The sequence below is a fragment of the Benincasa hispida genome, chromosome 7 (assembly GCF_027475165.1).
Source record: "Benincasa hispida cultivar pf3 chromosome 7, pf3_genome.v1.1, whole genome shotgun sequence".
Taxonomy (NCBI): Eukaryota; Viridiplantae; Streptophyta; class Magnoliopsida; order Cucurbitales; family Cucurbitaceae; genus Benincasa; species Benincasa hispida.
In genome coordinates this window covers 31,313,568-31,330,339 of record NC_143484.1, presented here as the reverse complement: position 1 = coordinate 31,330,339, position 16,772 = coordinate 31,313,568, and the positions used below count along the sequence as shown (strand labels likewise).

At 37.6% G+C, this 16,772-nt stretch overlaps 1 protein-coding gene across 3 annotated transcripts in view; it reads right to left on the bottom strand.

Moving 5' to 3' along the window:
• Positions 1–202: 202 nt before the first annotated feature.
• Positions 203–16,772, bottom strand: part of EMB2771 (E3 ubiquitin ligase) — a 46,751-nt gene continuing 30,181 nt past the window's right edge. Inside the window, exons 18-38 of one of the 3 annotated variants that reach the window (XR_005482799.2) lie at positions 16,137–16,217; positions 15,908–15,979; positions 15,685–15,756; positions 15,364–15,457; positions 15,204–15,286; positions 15,037–15,087; positions 14,854–14,931; positions 14,621–14,742; positions 14,376–14,536; positions 13,943–14,019; positions 13,752–13,865; positions 13,568–13,669; positions 10,713–10,853; positions 9,560–9,733; positions 9,248–9,311; positions 8,944–9,083; positions 8,715–8,872; positions 2,479–2,557; positions 2,139–2,237; positions 610–1,337; positions 203–526 (exon numbers count right to left, since the gene is read on the bottom strand). Coding sequence is in view for 1 of the 3 variants with exons in the window: in XM_039036221.2 (XP_038892149.1) it covers positions 951–1,337; positions 2,139–2,237; positions 2,479–2,557; positions 8,715–8,872; positions 8,944–9,083; positions 9,248–9,311; positions 9,560–9,733; positions 10,713–10,853; positions 13,568–13,669; positions 13,752–13,865; positions 13,943–14,019; positions 14,376–14,536; positions 14,621–14,742; positions 14,854–14,931; positions 15,037–15,087; positions 15,204–15,286; positions 15,364–15,457; positions 15,685–15,756; positions 15,908–15,979; positions 16,137–16,217 (2,349 nt within the window). In the remaining 2 variants the exon portion in view is untranslated. Of the gene's footprint in view, positions 1,338–2,138; positions 2,238–2,478; positions 2,558–8,690; positions 8,873–8,943; positions 9,084–9,247; positions 9,312–9,559; positions 9,734–10,712; positions 10,854–13,567; positions 13,670–13,751; positions 13,866–13,942; positions 14,020–14,375; positions 14,537–14,620; positions 14,743–14,853; positions 14,932–15,036; positions 15,088–15,203; positions 15,287–15,363; positions 15,458–15,684; positions 15,757–15,907; positions 15,980–16,136; positions 16,218–16,772 lie in introns of all 3 variants that reach the window. The other 2 variants (XR_005482800.2, XM_039036221.2) reach the window with 2 other exon arrangements.

The following is a 16,772-nucleotide window of genomic DNA, read 5'->3' as shown; positions in this document are numbered from 1 at the left end:
ATTGACATGACCTTTCTTATAGGTCGAAAACCTGATCCTCGATTTCTACAAACGTTATAAATGCGAATATTATTGTTACTTGTTAGCAAAGAGATTTAATAAAGGGCTTCCCAAATGGTGAACCTTCAAAGCCATAATGAACCTACAAGTAAGACTACAAGTGCAATGCAACAAATTTAGTGAAGTCTTCATATCCACACTCTATGAAATTAAGAAATGTATTCAAGATAATTTTTCTTCTTATAATAGTTATGTGGAACACTCATTGTTTGATTTAAATAGAACCTAGAGAGAAAAATCATAACTTACAAAATGAATGAAATGTTTAAAACCATATTGCTTTTGACAGGAAATTTCAACTCTATGCTTTTTAATTTACACATCAAAGCTACAACTTGTGCCCTGTTGAATGACCAGGCTTGGAACCCAAGTCTTCACTGAATTTGAGTAAGGGTTCCGCTACTTCTCCGCCCAAGCTCGTAGACCCAGTTTACGGAGCATACCGAGCAAATTCACTACACAAAACCTGCTAGTTTTCTAAGAAATAAGTATACTCTACATGTAGTCAACAGTTACCACCAACATTGACTAATGGCTTGCTAACATTACCTTAAGAATGATGTTGCTCACAGAAAAACAGAGATACATATTTCTATTGAGGCCTGAATTGCTCACACTACCATTTCTTGGTCAGAGCTGAATCTCAAAAGTCTGAAACTCAAATGGCAGGCCAAGCATCCAAACCACTCAATTATGCTTTTTTATAATCTTATATTTCATTGGGTCAAACTGCTTTCAGATTGCCTATGCCTCGTACTCGGTTGGTTTAGACCACAACCAATTAGCTCTTCACCATCTGAGAACAAAATGCAATCATTAATCTACCTGGAGAGAATGTCTACTCGCAACTCTCTTTTCCATTAACCTCATTCAGGAAGCATCTGAGCGCCTTACGCAGAAAATAAAGCCTTGTCCATCTCGAGAATTGCATTTATATCGGTTCGTGGAAATAGCAAGTGCAACAAGGGAACTACAGATGATGATTGAAATTTTGGTTTTATTTTTCCCATGGCTGTCTTGATTAAAGATGAGTCTGGTATGCTATACCACTGAAGATACCAAGATAAGAATACTGTACTTCTAACTCCCTGTATATCTCCACTTGGCCACCTTCCAGAATCCAAGTAATTGTGAAAATCGTTTTTCAAGCCCTGACAATAACTTAGTATTTCTTCTACTCGCTTTCTGAGAGACCCCAAAAAATTAGATTGCACAATGCTGCCTCTTGAACTGGTCAATTTTCCACTCAACAGAGCCTCATTATACGCTATCGCAAGCTGCAAGAAACATGAAATAAGAAATCACATTCCCTCATACATATAGAGCTGTTATCCATCAGAGACCAAACACAATTAATTTACTAATTGGGGGAGAATTAGCAATTTAAGGATACCCATCTGCAGCAAATATAAATTGTAGAAGTTCCATACATTATGTAAGTTTTAAGTAATGATAGCCTGATAGGAGATCAACAGTTTCTAGGAGGGAATCTTATAAAATGTAAATACAAGAAAACTTTACTTTATGGGATTTAGTATAGTAACCTGTAGGAATCAAATGGGAGTATATTTATGTTTCTCTGATTATTTCTTCCCTATTTCATTTGATGTGTTGTCTTTATAAAGTGCAGTTAGATCGAGGTTAAACAAACAGTTAGATCACAAGTGATAGCACAGTGATAATATTAAAATATGCTAAAAGAAATTTGGAGCAAAAAGCATAAGCAATCATTGGCTGAATACAAGTTTAATAAATTTGAAACTATGAGCAAAAAGAAGAAAACAAAGAGTTAAGGCAGCAGCCGCGAAGTGAAGGAAGCCTAACTTCTAGGGAGAGTGGGAAGTTTCTCAAATGCTTTCAGTTTTTAATTCTCCATTTATGGGTTCGATGGAAACTTCCATTCCTTTTATCAAATTGCAACCAACTTTTAATCCATCCAACATCAGATACAGGATACTTCAATCAAACAATAACAAGACACTGATAGTTTATACAATCTGACTTCAATCTTTTATAGACAAACAAGTCTAATGGATGATTGAGTTTAACGAGTAGATTATCACATAAAGAAAGCCAACCTTTAGGTCAAAAATACAGAGTGAGTCACCAACAATAACCTCACCGCCCTTGGCCTGATCAATCATCAAGGATACTGTTGTGTATAATGACAAATAAACCTGCATTGGGGTAAAAGAAAACCAATTTCAGAAGACAATTTTCAAAGTACGTGTTGCAGCACCACTTCATTGGACAGCTTTACCAAACAGCACTTTTCTACAAAATAGATGTGTTTCAAAATAGGACTTCAAATAAGACGTAATGCACCTTCTGCATATTTACTTGAATTGGAAGACAAAATACATACAGATCCACTAGAAGCGGTGAAGTTTTCAACTTTTCAACATACTGTCCCCTTACCTGTAAAAGAGCTGGTCTGTCCTTGCTCACACACTCAAACAGAACTTGCAAGCAAAATTCCTGAAAATCGACGTCCAATCTGCATTCATTTGTTCATCCCATTTATTATAGATACCTTTGGTTCAATAAACATAATAATTTGGAAGGAGAAAAAGTACTCAGCAGAGAAGATCAATGAGATTAAAAGACAGAAAACAGGGATCTACATGAAGTAGCATTATTGTCGCATTCAATCTGTATGTTTTTTTCCCAGATAGCTAAACAACCTGGTTGTTAGATGGGTAGCTGATCCTATTCAAAACCATAATTCCAAATGAAATCTGATGTGTAATTTGGATCTTGTTTTCTTCCTAGCTGGTGCATCTTGTCTAAATAATAACGCAAATGTGTTATTTTTGTGACGTGCCAACTAAAGCATGTTTTGTAATTTTCTTTCAATTTGGAGGTGTAACTTACACACATACTCATCACAAAGTTATCCCAAAATAATCCCACAGCGGAAACGCCACACAAGCATGAACTTCATGATCATAACATATCTAAGTGAAAAGTCCAACTATTGATGATGCACCCTAGCATCTATGAGATGGAACTCCAAGATCACTCGAACAAAGTTTATTTTTATCCAACCTTATTGAAAATATCAGAAACCACCTTTGTGGAGGATGTCCGCCCATAAACTAAACTAACTTCAATTACTAAAGAAACAACAAACTAATAAATATGTCAATCCAACTACCCAAAAACAATTATAACTAAGCCCAAAAAACAATTAACAACTCAGAACCAAAATCACAAGATTATTCACAATCCTATTGCATCAAATCCACATTAAGATTCTCATAGTCTTTTAGTAACCAAATGTGGAAGGGCTAGATAATTAATTCCTATGAAATTAATCAAAGAGCCTATTTGCTAGCTTTGACAATAAAAAATTAAAAGAAAAATAAAATAACATAAAACAAAGCAACTAATTGCAACCACAACTAAAGATGGAAAAGATATATATATATATATATATATATATAAATTATTTTAACCCTAAAGCTTGTGCGAGCCATCCTAATGACCACATTCCATAGGAACGATGTGAGAGCCATTCTTTTTAAAACCATTAATGCTCAGATTAGTTTATGGACTGTTTATTCACAGTTCTTTTTTTGGCAAGATACAAAATTAGGCCAATAATAAACTTTCCAGTTCTATTCGTGTTTCATAAAAATCTATTCTGAATCATCTCAAATCAAATTCTTCGTGATCTGAATGTACCCATGTGGTTAAAGACTTTGAAGTAAACTCGTTCAGGATGATCATGGTAACTGTTAAAAATAAAAGGGTAGGGAAGAGAATAACAAAAACAGTTACGTAGAAACCCTAGTACAGGGAGAAAAACCATGATAGACACTGATTTTTATTATTGATTCTAATACACAAAGTACAAGAGAATAGACCAAATAAATAGACTAGTAGGAAGCCCTAGGGTACACACAATTACTAAAATACCCATAGGGTTACAAGCTTTTTTTTTTTTTTTTTCGACACTCCCCCTCAAGTTAGGGCGTAAATATCAATAAGACCCAACTTGCTGACACAGTAATCAAAGCTTTGTCTCAGTAACCCTTTTGTGAGCGCATCTGCAATTTGCCGATTTGAGGGAACATAAGGAATGCATATACTTCCGTTGTCAAGTCTTTCCTTGATGAAGTGTCGGTCGATCTCAACATGTTTTGTTCTGTCATGCTGACCAGGATTATTTGCAATACTTATTGCTGCCTTATTGTCACAAAACAGTTTCATTGGGATCTCATCGTCTTGATGAAGATCTGACAACACTTTCATCAACCAGATTTCTTCACATATCCCTAAACTTGTGGCCTGATACTCAGCTTCTGCACTATTTCTGGCTACAACTCCCTGTTTCTTGCTCCTCCAGGTCACAAGATTACCCCAAACAAAAGTGCAATACCCTGATGTTGATTTTCTATCAACAACAGACCCTGCCCAATCAAAATCAATGTAGGCTTCAATGTAGCGTTTATCAGACTTCTTGAACATTAACCCCTTACCTGGTGTACCTTTCAGATATCGTAGGATGCGTTCAACTGCTATCATGTGTTCTTCACAAGGAGCTTGCATAAACTGACTGACGACACTCACTGCATATGAAATATCAAGTCTCGTATGAGATAAGTATATCAATTTCCCAACTAACTGCTGATACCTTTCTTTATTGACCGGAACACTATTACTAGTATTGCTGAGCTTTGAATTATATTCAACTGGGTTGTCAGCAGGTTTGCACCCAATCATTCCTGTTTCCGCTAGAAGATCAATCGTGTATTTCCGTTGGGACACTGAGATTCCGTCCCTAGACCGGGCTACTTCCATTCCGAGAAAGTATCTTAACTTCCCAAGGTCTTTAATTTCAAACTCTTTGGCGATCTTTGCTTTGAGTTTCACAATTTCATCATCATCATCACCAGAGAGCACAATATCGTCAACATACATAATGAGAACTGCTACCTTCCTTGAAATTGACTTCTTTGTAAAAAGTGTATGGTCTGAGTGCCCTTGGGTATATCTTTGTCCTTTGACAAATGTGGCAAATCTGTCAAACCAGGCTCTCAGAGACTGTTTCAACCCATATAGCGACTTTCTCAACCGGCAGACTCGCTGTTTGAACTGAACTTCAAATCCGGGAGGAGGATTCATGTAGACTTCCTCCTCAAGTTCTCCATTGAGAAAGACATTCTTTACATCCAGTTGATGCAGAGGCCAATCTTTGTTAACTGCAACTGATAGCAATACTCGGATAGTATTGAGTTTAGCTACGGGAGAGAATGTCTCAGAGTAATCTACCCCAAAGGTTTGAGTAAACCCTTTGGCAACTAACCTGGCCTTGTACCGATCAACAGTCCCATCTGACTTGTACTTTATAGTGAAAACCCATTTGCACCCAACTATCTTGTGCCCTTTAGGTAGAATCACTTGGTCCCACGTTTCATTTTTCTCCAGAGCTCTCATCTCTTCCATAACAGCAGCCTTCCAAACTTTAGTTCCCATTGCTTCCTGTATGTTACTCGGTATCACCACTGCATCTAAACTAGTGGTAAAGGCCCTAAATTCATATGGCAGGTTACTGTATGTCATGTAACTATGCATAGGGTACCTTGTACATGACCGAATACCTTTCCTCAGGGCTATTGGAAGATCAAGAGAAGCATCATATTCCTTCAAACTGTCAGAATTTCCACTGTGATCACGAGTCTCCTTTTCCTGTTTCTCATCTTTAGAAATCACACCCTTTTCACCATTATCTTTAGTATCACTCACATTTTCTAGAGCTGTGTCTGAATCGTCATTCACTGTCGTCTTTCCAAATGCTATAGTGGTGATGTCAGCACCTTTTCCTCCTTTTTCCTCTTTGCACTTGTTAGTACAAGTATCAATCTCATTAATTTCAGGAATAGACGTACCTGATGTCGGGTTTGATTCATGGACCGGAGCCAAAGATGCAACAGGTGACGCTGCTTCCTTACTGAGATTCTTCCTATAGTATGTTATCCATGGGACTTGATTGGTAGGAAGGATAGGACCAACATGTTCGGGAATAGGGGCAGACTCCAAGGGAACTATATATGTGGACCAGTTAGTCTCTTCACTAGAGGTCTCCGATAGTAGGGAAGAAGGGTTGATCCTCAAGGAAGGTGATATCCATGGAAACAAAATATTTGCGAGAGGGTGGGTGGTAACATTTATACCCACGCTGATGAAGTGGATACCCAATAAAGACGCATTTTTTAGCACGGGGGGTAAATTTCGTGCGATTTGGACCATGGGAGTGAACAAAGGCAACACAGCCAAAAACTCGAAGTGGTACATCGGAGACTAAAAAAGTCGTAGGGTAGGACTCTTTTAAACAGTCTAAGGGGTTTTGAAAATTAAGGACTTAGGAAGGCATTCGGTTGATTAAGTGAGCAGCAGTAAGGATAGCATCACCCCATAGGTAAGACCGGAGTGATGTGGATAGCATTAAGGACCTAGCAACTTCCACCAAATGACGATTTTTCCTCTCGGCAACCTCATTTTGTTGGAGAGTGTAGGCACACGAACTCTGGTGGATAATCCCTTTGGAGGCAAGAAACTCCTGGAAGGAAGTGTTAAAGAATTCCCGCCCATTGTCACTTCTCAAAATACCAATCCTGGCATTAAACTGGGTTTCCACAGTGGCATAAAATTGCTGGAATATAGATAACACCTCAGACTTATCGGTGAAAAGAAAGACTCAAGTAAGTCGAGTGTGGTCATTTATAAAAGTGACAAACTAGAGTTTCCCTGTGGAGGTTGTGGTTGGTGAGGGACCCCAAACATCACTGTGGACTAAGGTGAAGGGTTTGGATGGTTTATAGGGCTAGGAGTGGAAGGAGACACGACTCTGTTTGGCATGAATACACACTTCACACTTTAAAGAAGACACATTAATATTGCAAAATAGATGCGGAAATAAGTATTTCATATACTGAAAGTTTGGATGCCTTAAGCGGTAATGCCATAACAGAAAATCATTCTCAGAGGTAGAAAAATTTAAGGAGACAAGGCTAGTCCTATAATCATTCCTAAAGGAAGCATCATCAGTTAGGAAGTAGAGTCCCCCATCGTGTCAGACAATGCCAATCGTCGTCCCGAGCTTAGATCCTGAAACAAAACAGAGTCGGGTGAAAAAACTGCCTGACAATTCAGATCTCTTGTAATCTTACCGATGGATAGCAAATTATATGAAATTTTAGGAACATGCAAAACGTCCCGCAAAACCAAACCCTCAAACGGAGATAAATCCCCTTTTCCTGCAACAGGTGCGAATGACCCATCTGCAATCCTAATTCGTTCATTACCAACACTTGGATAATATGAGAGAAACTGATCAGAGGTACCAGTAAGATGATCCGTCGCCCCTGAGTCAACAATCCAAGGTTTTTTACCGTTCACACTAACAAGACCAAAAGATTGTATATTGCCTGACTGGGCGATAGTACTGATTCCAACTGTACTCGGGCTGGTGGTACTATCAACTGAGGAAAAACCATGCAGGATATTTGTAGTGGGTAAAATAGGGAAAGAATTTACTGGGTTTTCATCTGGGTATTTTGTCGAGCCACCATGATTGGGCACGACTGGAAAAGAAGCAAGATCTGGTTGGATCTTGGATGTCGATCCCAGGTCCTGGTGGTATGAAGAAGAATCTCCCCCTCCAAACTCATCCATGATCGGCGAAAACTGCCCCATTCGGTTGCTCATACTCGGCTGGAAAACACCCACACTTCTTCCATCTGTCTTTTGGTGCGACAGTGGCTGAGATGAGACGCCGATCTGAGAGGAGAAGACCGGCGGCAACGGCAACAGACGGGAACTGCTGGGCACGGTCGATTTGGACTGGTCGACGCTGGGCATCACAGATATGGACTGGTCGGCGCTGGGCATCGCAGATCGAGGCTGGTCGAAGTCGTTTGGCAGTGTCTGAGAGCGGCCGGACAGATCTCGACTTCGTTCGGCCGGTCGCTGGTCGTCTTCGTCTGCGCACCTGGGCATCGCAGATCGGGGTTGGTCGGAGTCGTTCGGCAGTGTCTGAGAGCGGCCTAGCTGCTGGTTCGCTGGTCGCCGGTTGCTGGGTCTGGCGACTGGTCATTCTGTTTGCGAAGGAGTCGGCCGGCGGTGGGTAGGGCGGCGGTGGCTGGTTTTCACGAAAGTGGGGAAGAAGAGATTCGAAGTACCTGTCAATGGCTTGGATAATACTGGTTATTGGTTTGGGATTTTCCTGTTGGATTTTCCTCAATGGTGGCCAGGGTTTCGTCTCCATACTCTGATACCATGTTAAAAATAAAAGAGTAGGGAAGAGAATAACAAAAACAGTTACGTGGAAACCCTAGTACAAGGAGAAAAACTACGATAGACACTGATTTTTATTATTGATTCTAATTCACAAAGTACAAGAGAATAGGCCAAATAAATAGACTAATGGGAAGCCATAGGGTACACACAATTACTAAAATACCCCTAGGGTTACAAGCTGTTTTTTTTTCGACAGTAACAAAGCAAATAAGTGAAATGATTCGTTTGATAAAAATCAGTTGCATAACCAAGGAACATAGACACCTAAAACAAACAAAATGTGAAGATCTGGATATACTAAATACAAACAGAGTTAGGAAATCTACCATAATACTAACTGGCCTACTTGCCTGCCATCCCATGAAGGGTCACAGCACAGTTGTGCAAATGCAATCAAACTGGGATCTGAAGAGAAGGTACCAATCAGCTGATCTACACTTGCATAGCTAGGTCTGGTAGGGCCATTATTACTCAAATTGCGTGATGAAAGACCTCTGGACCCAAAAACCTGGACAGAGAGAATTTAGTTATCCAAAATAATATACCACTAAAACTGCCAAATGCAAAGGATGAATTAACCTTGTGCATCACTCGTGACAACAATGATTGACAACCTATAGGGTCGTCAATGTACGAACAAGCTCCAACTTTCTGCTTGATGTATAAAACACCAGAACTAAATGGATTATTCTTATCCCCAACATTCCACCAAGGTTTATCTAGTGGAAAAGAATCGAAAACTAAGTATCTGATACATTAAAGAAGAAAATAAAACAGCAAATACCATGAATGAAAGTCATGGGACAACAATGAAGGTAAATTTTGCACAAAAAAAAAAATGAATTGATGTGTACAGAAGAGAGAAATGAAGTCATCCACCAACCTTCTGGCGCAAGTTCCATAACTTGAGGCCAATACCGAGGACTACATATGCGTAGGTTCTTTAACTGTGAGAACAAATAAAAATGGACATTTAATTTCGACTGAAAGGGGCAATGCAGGTGCTTTTACACAACTTATTCAACAAACCACAAAAACAATGATATTATTAATGATCCACCATCCTACACGGACATATCTACATGTGTTTATGTGTGGCATGCATATCAAGACATCGAGAAGGGAAGTGACTGGAGACAATTGAAAAGTAAAATGTGCAGATCAGTCAGTACCCATACAAAACATTAGAACTTACAGTAGCACGCTCGGGTAGAAGACAAGGGGTAATCTCACAAAATGTAGTTTCAGCATAATGTTCAGTTTCTGTTACAGTGATTTCAAGAGGAGCATAGACCGGCAGACCAGTGTCTACATCAACGGTCTGAATCCAGCGAGCCTCAGTTGCAAGAACATACAAATGTCGGAATGCCTAACAAGAGAACCTTTCAGTAAAAGACACTATTGATAAACATTTTTTTATAAGAAACCTGAACATATATTGCTAGGGAAAGTGGACAATTGCTACAGAGTTAGAAAACGTGGGAGAAAGATACACGACAACCACTTCGAGGGAGATTTTTTAAGTGACTTCATTATACGCCGTAACAAGTTTGAGCCTCTTTCCATTGAATTAATACCTACGAGAACTGCTTGTATTTTGAACATAAATCTACAAAGTGGCTTCAATTTCTCCTTTCCTATAATATAAATTTCTATGTGTTACATAATGAGAGACAACATGAGAGATTCATTCCATTCTAACACTTGAGTTACATATGCAATGCCTATACCCAAAACTAATAGAGTGCAACAGTATAATAATGGACAATACATCAATATACATGTTCTAACAACAGATATGAGAAAACTAACAAAGAATGAATACTTCAATTTGGAGAACACACGTGTCAGATAAGTATCAGACACTTGAACTAAGAGTGTTCAATTTATTATTTATTCCTTTTATTTATGCTTCTTTGAAAATTTTGATGGGCATAATTTATAAAAAAAAATATAAAAAATTAATTTTTGGAAGTGAGAAATATCATACTTTTGGAATGTCTTGTACCCTAAGATTAGTTGGGTCACACAAGTTGACCCGGACACTTACGGATATAAGAAAAAAAGATCACAATAATACCCATGTTCCAGGTTCCATATTGCATCTTACATAATAAATATGTATATTGATTTTTGGCCAGACTATGGTAATTTCCATCCTGAATTGGTGGCCAATTATTATTTTTAAACAGCAGCACTACCAAAGTGGATCAGGGAAAGAAGGTTTTTGTAAACATATAATAATTCCATAAAAAATTGTACTTTCCTTTCTCACTCTGCAGCCATTTAGAAGCTGTATAAATTAAATAATAATAAGCTAGTAAATATGATCCTATGAATAATTATACCTGGAGGTGACATCGGTTGTCGTTTGGACCAGTAGGTAAGCGTGGGTAAAGAGTTATCAGCAATGCAGCAACAGCACTATTACTAGTTGAGAACGTCCGTTTACCTCCCCCAAGAAACAAGAATCCAATAGCTAAGCTTACCTGAAGATAATCTAAAGTTTCAAATTCTATAAAGAGAATTTCATTTTATACAGTTTCATTCTTACTCTTCCATAAAACCATATTATCTCAAATAAAAATAAAAAATAAAAAATAAAAAGTAAAAAGAACCATCCTAAATTTAGATCTTGAATCAGTAGTTGGATCTTACCTAATCAGAACTGAAGCCTTCAATCCTAGGAATACCAAGACCTTTACTTATGATCCACATCACGGTGCAACACTCAAATAACAAACTATTGTAGATGAGAAAACTCGACTCACAAGACTTATCCAAAAAGTAATCTCATTGTTTCATGGTACAATTATTCAACTTTCCAACCAATCTCCTATCTCTCAATATTGAAAACAAATCTCCAACCTTTCTGAAGTTGCAAATTAAGCATCATTGAATTAATACAAAGCTTCGCCTAAAATTTATCATCTTAGATAGCAGGTGTGAACTTGAACAAGTTGTCCCAAAGCCAAGAGTAGGGGCAGAAGAGTAAGAAATGATTGGCTGTCTCTTCCATTTTGCAAAGAACATGCCAGTTAAGATTAAGAAGGGTGGTATTCCTTTTTGAAGAACAAAATAGCCAATCTGTTGATACTCTACTATGTTCCCGTTGATTCAGCACTGAAGTGGACTCGACTCCTCAGCATAGCAGTTTACTGATTTTTTTTTTACAAGACAAAATTTCATTGACGATTATAAGAGAGGGGATAGATGAAGAGAAGTACTTGGACAATTTACTCTAGGAGATAGCAATGAAAATATTTGTTCTAAGAAAATGTCAAAATGTTGAGCTATGTCATTGAAGATGTGCATTTCGCTCAATCTATAGACCACAAGAAAGCTCTGACCAATTGCCGTGCTGAATGCTTTTTCAACGTCTAATCTGACTAAGGTGCCTCTTTTTTTCTTGATAAAAGAACTTGACTTTAATTAAGAATAAAATGAAAGAATACACAGGCATGCAAAAAAGAAAAAGTCCATGACAGGGAGTCACAATTCAAAAAGAGGCTCCAGCCAAGAGCAACAATACCAGGTGAGTAGTTACAAAAGAGCCTAGAAACAGAGGTCTAGAGAGAAACAGAGAATCTAATAAGAGTCCACACATTTGCTCTCACCTCTAAAGATTTTGTTGTTTCTATCTCCAAAGCCCCCACATGATAACATACACCCCAACCTGCCACAAAAACCGCTCTTTATCCAAAGAAAAAGAAAAAAGGTAGATGGAGGAAAAGCTCCTCAATTGACTCCCTACATCTCCCATGGCGGATAAAACTGAAGTCAAATACTTAAAAGAAACTGCTCCAAACTTTGCAAGCAAAATTACAGCTCCACATGATATGCTCCAGATCCTTAGTAGCCCTCCTATAGAGAATACAACACAACAGACCAGCCACTAAAGACCCTCTACCGAAAATTCAATCCAAGGTGTTGACTCTTCCATGCAATACTTGCCACATGAAGACCTTAACCTTCTTGAAGATTTTCACCTTCCAAACCTAGGATTTCCATCAGAAGATACCATTCGTTTGATGAGAAAGAAAAAGGGAGCTGAGAATAGGGTGGAACTCTGATTCATAGTAAGAATCTTCTATACCGGCTTCCATTCAAAGTAAGGTAAGAGGATTCGAGCACCACCTCAAATTGATAGGGGTAGGAATTCCTAGAAGAGTCTCAAAGGTCATTTTGTCATCAGTGGAGAAGCATGCGTGATACAGATACTCCTCTATGCGAATGTTCTGGCTTTCTTCACTGTCTTACTTTGGCCCCTCTCTCGATAAATCCAAACCGGCATTTCTTCATCCCTTTTTATATCAATAAAGAGCTACGAGCAAGGCAGCTCTGCATGTTGAAACTTCTTGGGGTTAGCAGTGAAAGTAAGAGCCCGGCTGCTGATCATACTACTCTCTTACTGGGGTAAACAAACGCTTTCTAACAGCCTATTGGACCTAGCAAGGAAAGAAAAAATAGAATCCCTCACTAAGGAAGGATTGGATAAGCACCAAAAGGAGCTACAAAAACTTTTTGGACACAAATTCCAAAGGCAAGAATTTCTCGTTCCGGGTCTAAAGAGAAACAAGTGGGAGAGGAGAGCAAACAGAAACAACTGACATTTCCCTATTGTTTAACATAGCACTTTATTGATTGATGTTTAAAGAAAATGTCAAAATTAAGCAAGTTTTTGTTTCGCTGAGAGACACATTCTAGTAGTTCTTTCAACTAATGCTTTGGAAAGAAAAGCTTTAGTAATAATGACTTGGGCTGGTTTATCTTAGCTATAAATATTTTAATTAGGTGTAATTATTAATGATTGTTTTATTTTTATTCTTATTCTTCTTTCTTTTATAGTGGCATTTTCCTTTATAAGAACTAAGAAGGCTACACGTTTTACTTATTTCATCATTGGAATATAAATATTTTATTCTATTCAAATTAACATATCAGAGCAGGGGCTCTTGTGTTCGATCCTCTATTGGGTTTTCTACAAATTTTCAAGCCCACACGTGAAGAGAAGTGTTATAGTAATGATATAGTTTTATATTTACCGTAACCCACTAGCTTAAGCGTTTGGGTTGATTGATGACTTAACTTGACCACTTGCATGATTAAATTAGTTTACACCCTTATCAGTAAAATTTTACATAACTGATCACAAGGATCTTTTATATTGAGGTCAAGATCCAAATTAACTTAGAAAACTTACTGCCATCTGAATGCCATAGTTAGCATGACCATCGGTAGAATTTCTACTGCGCAAGAACCTTAAGAGACGAAAGGTTTGTAAATTTCCAGAGCCAGCCATTACCTGTCCACAAAGTCATCCCCTGGGATTTAAATTCTACATTTATTTAGATAGGGGATTGGAAACGAAGAAAGATTCTGCATACCACAGACAAAGAAAGAGCAATTAAATGGACACACGTCTCCAAAGTGCCTCGATCAATGTAGCGAGACAGTCCCTTTGGGAAGGGATTTTCCTTTTCTATTGATATAGGCTTGATCTACAAAACAGGAAAAAATAAAAATGTCGAAAAGGAATTGAAGGCTTAGAGATGCAACAGTTAGTTCTGTGTCAGACCTCATTTAGAAAGTAGACAGCATAGTTATAAAGTAACTCCTGCGCATCTCCATTCTTTGTACCAGCAAACCTCAAACCTGTCCCGGAACTAACAATTATGAATTCCAAGTTTAAACGATGTAGAATGCTTTTGTCTCAGTAATTTTAAGTAAGAAGTCATATTCTAAAATTCTTGAATATGCATTGATCAAAACAAGCTAGAATGAGAAGCTCTGACATGGAAATTCAGCAACAATACAGAATAACATGAATAACATAAAACAAGCACATGAAAAGAAAATAAGGTATACATATGTTTGTAGTTACAGCATGTTCCATGCAATATACGATACTGCCCAGAGGTGCACTTCCGTGTGAATTATATTATAAGTCTCAGTTGCACATACACGTGAAAATTGTTAGTCATAATAAATCCATAAAAATGGCATCTTACCAAGAGAAATACATGCTCCAATTATTATGTTGACATATGCTTGAACAAATGCCTCGGCATCCAATTCATCAGTATCATTATCATCACCCTTGAGGCACTTGACAACATTCTTAACAATTTCTGGAATCTGAGATTCGACCCAATTTCTGGATGGATGAACCCTATAATAGTTCATGTCATCAAAATATGATCTTAATGATGGAAATAGGGCATCTGATTGGTGCAAATCTCAATAAAATTGTTACCTGCTCCACATTATAAGATTTCTAGCTATGACACGAATCATGATAAAGTCAGGTCTCACATATTGCAAGTCAAAATTTGTCTGAGGGATAGACAGCTTTGACATAATCGTAACAGACTCAGTCTGTCAGACAAACAAGCAAAGGAGAAAACAACTTTAATTCAACTTAAGAATACAAATGATTTTATTTTATTGTTTCAAATCAGCAAACTGAAGATGGTTTTGGATAGTTACTTTCAAGAACATTAGCGCAAGGGCAATTGTAGCTCCAGGAGCGGTGACGTCAACATTGACCACAGTTCCATCCACCATCTAAATGAGAGCAAGAAAAAAAAAATATAGCATATTGCTTGCGTAGTAATTACTCACATAAGTACTCTAGGATTATTTTAGAGAACAATGGGGGTAAGAATCAACCTGCGTGATCATACGGTTATGCTCCTCGGTAGAGAAAAGTGAAATTTCTGGCTAAAAAATAAGGCAGGGACCAATTCAGATAAACTATGAAATCAGTACCTTGCAAATTTTATAGTTTACGAGAAGTACAAATGACAAAATAAAAGATCAAGTGCATGAAACCGTACATTACAAACTTCTTTTCCACCAATGTAGTTGAATAACCGATCAACTATTGAATCTGTAAAACCAACTGAATCCTTGCCTCGACCTTCATTTCAGAGACAAAAATTAGTCCTTTCTATTTACAGCTTCAGTTGTCCAATTAACAATGAAAATTAATCATACCCAGTGCAACAAGACCCAAGGAAAAGCCTGCTGAAACAGCATAACCCTCCCGTTCAAGAACATTATCACCCCCACTTCGTCGGCCTATTTCTCCCTGTAACATAAATATTAAATAGGTAAAAGAATAATAATCAAATAGTACAGTAATATTTTATTTGTTTTCAATATATATAATTAAAAGAGAAAAAATTAAACTAGGTATAAGCCGCATGGCAACTAAGTCACCCAAACATGGAACTAAATTTTTTTTTCAATGAATGAAAATAACACTCTCATTAATGAAAGGAAACAATGTATTTTAAAAGAAATCCCAGAAAATACCAAAAGTATCTGCATTGTTTGTGGATGTGCTGATCCTTCATAAAGAAGTCCCAAGGACATTAGAGCTGCTGACTGGAAAAGAAAAGAGAATACATGGTCAAAATCTACTAATTTCTATGCACATGTTGTCAAGTAAAACAGATTCATAAACTTTAGACCATGGCATTGAAAGAGATACAATCACTAATCGTGGGTTAATATTTATAGATAATCACATGCGTACCTGCAAAAGTGTTGGCAACTCCAACTCTGAGTAGGAATATGGATGGCGCGAAGGTATGTGAACGTAAAGAGACTGACACAAATATGGTAATATGTCATACTCTGTCAAGTAGAACATATGGGTAGAAATAACAATACAACTGAAGAATATAGAAGAAGATTGACAATAAAAAGGCCAGACAAAAAGACTAAAGCAAAATCTGAATCATCAATTGAAACCGAGCATACACCTTAGATATTGAAGGTTGCATCGTGCCCCTGTAAGAGGCAGCCAAGCCAAGCATCAATCCCACTGTTGTGGCTTCATGTTGCTAAAAGAAAGGTGAACAAAACAAATTATAGCATTTTAGGAATAATCAAGCAGGTCAAAACACAACCATAATTTAAGTGCAATTATAGCATTAAACTTATCATACGCAGTGTACTCATTTTTTAAAAACAACGAAATGTAGTAATACATAAACAAGATACATATAAAAAGAAAGATCAAGGAAGAAATTATCCTTCAGAAGAAAATAAATCAGGAGAAGAAACAAGATAAAGCCGCAACAGTTGGAGTTTATACTACATGTTTCTAAATATTAAGCATCAAACCCAGGAGTCCTACTTTAGGAGGCCAAATCATACTCTAGAAGAAAGCATAATTATATACAAATTCATTGATGCCAAAAGTCCAGGGTGTTTGTTCTGTCAGTAAATCATGTACAAGCCGAATCTCTCAAATTTTCTTACATAGTTTCAAATAGTAAAGTTTTTTATAGGTGGGAAAGGAAAATTGTATCTCCATGGCAGATCATGAGCGACACCGGCTACCAAAATCCAAATTATACAAAATGAAATGTTGAGAATTTCGTTCCCATGTCTTC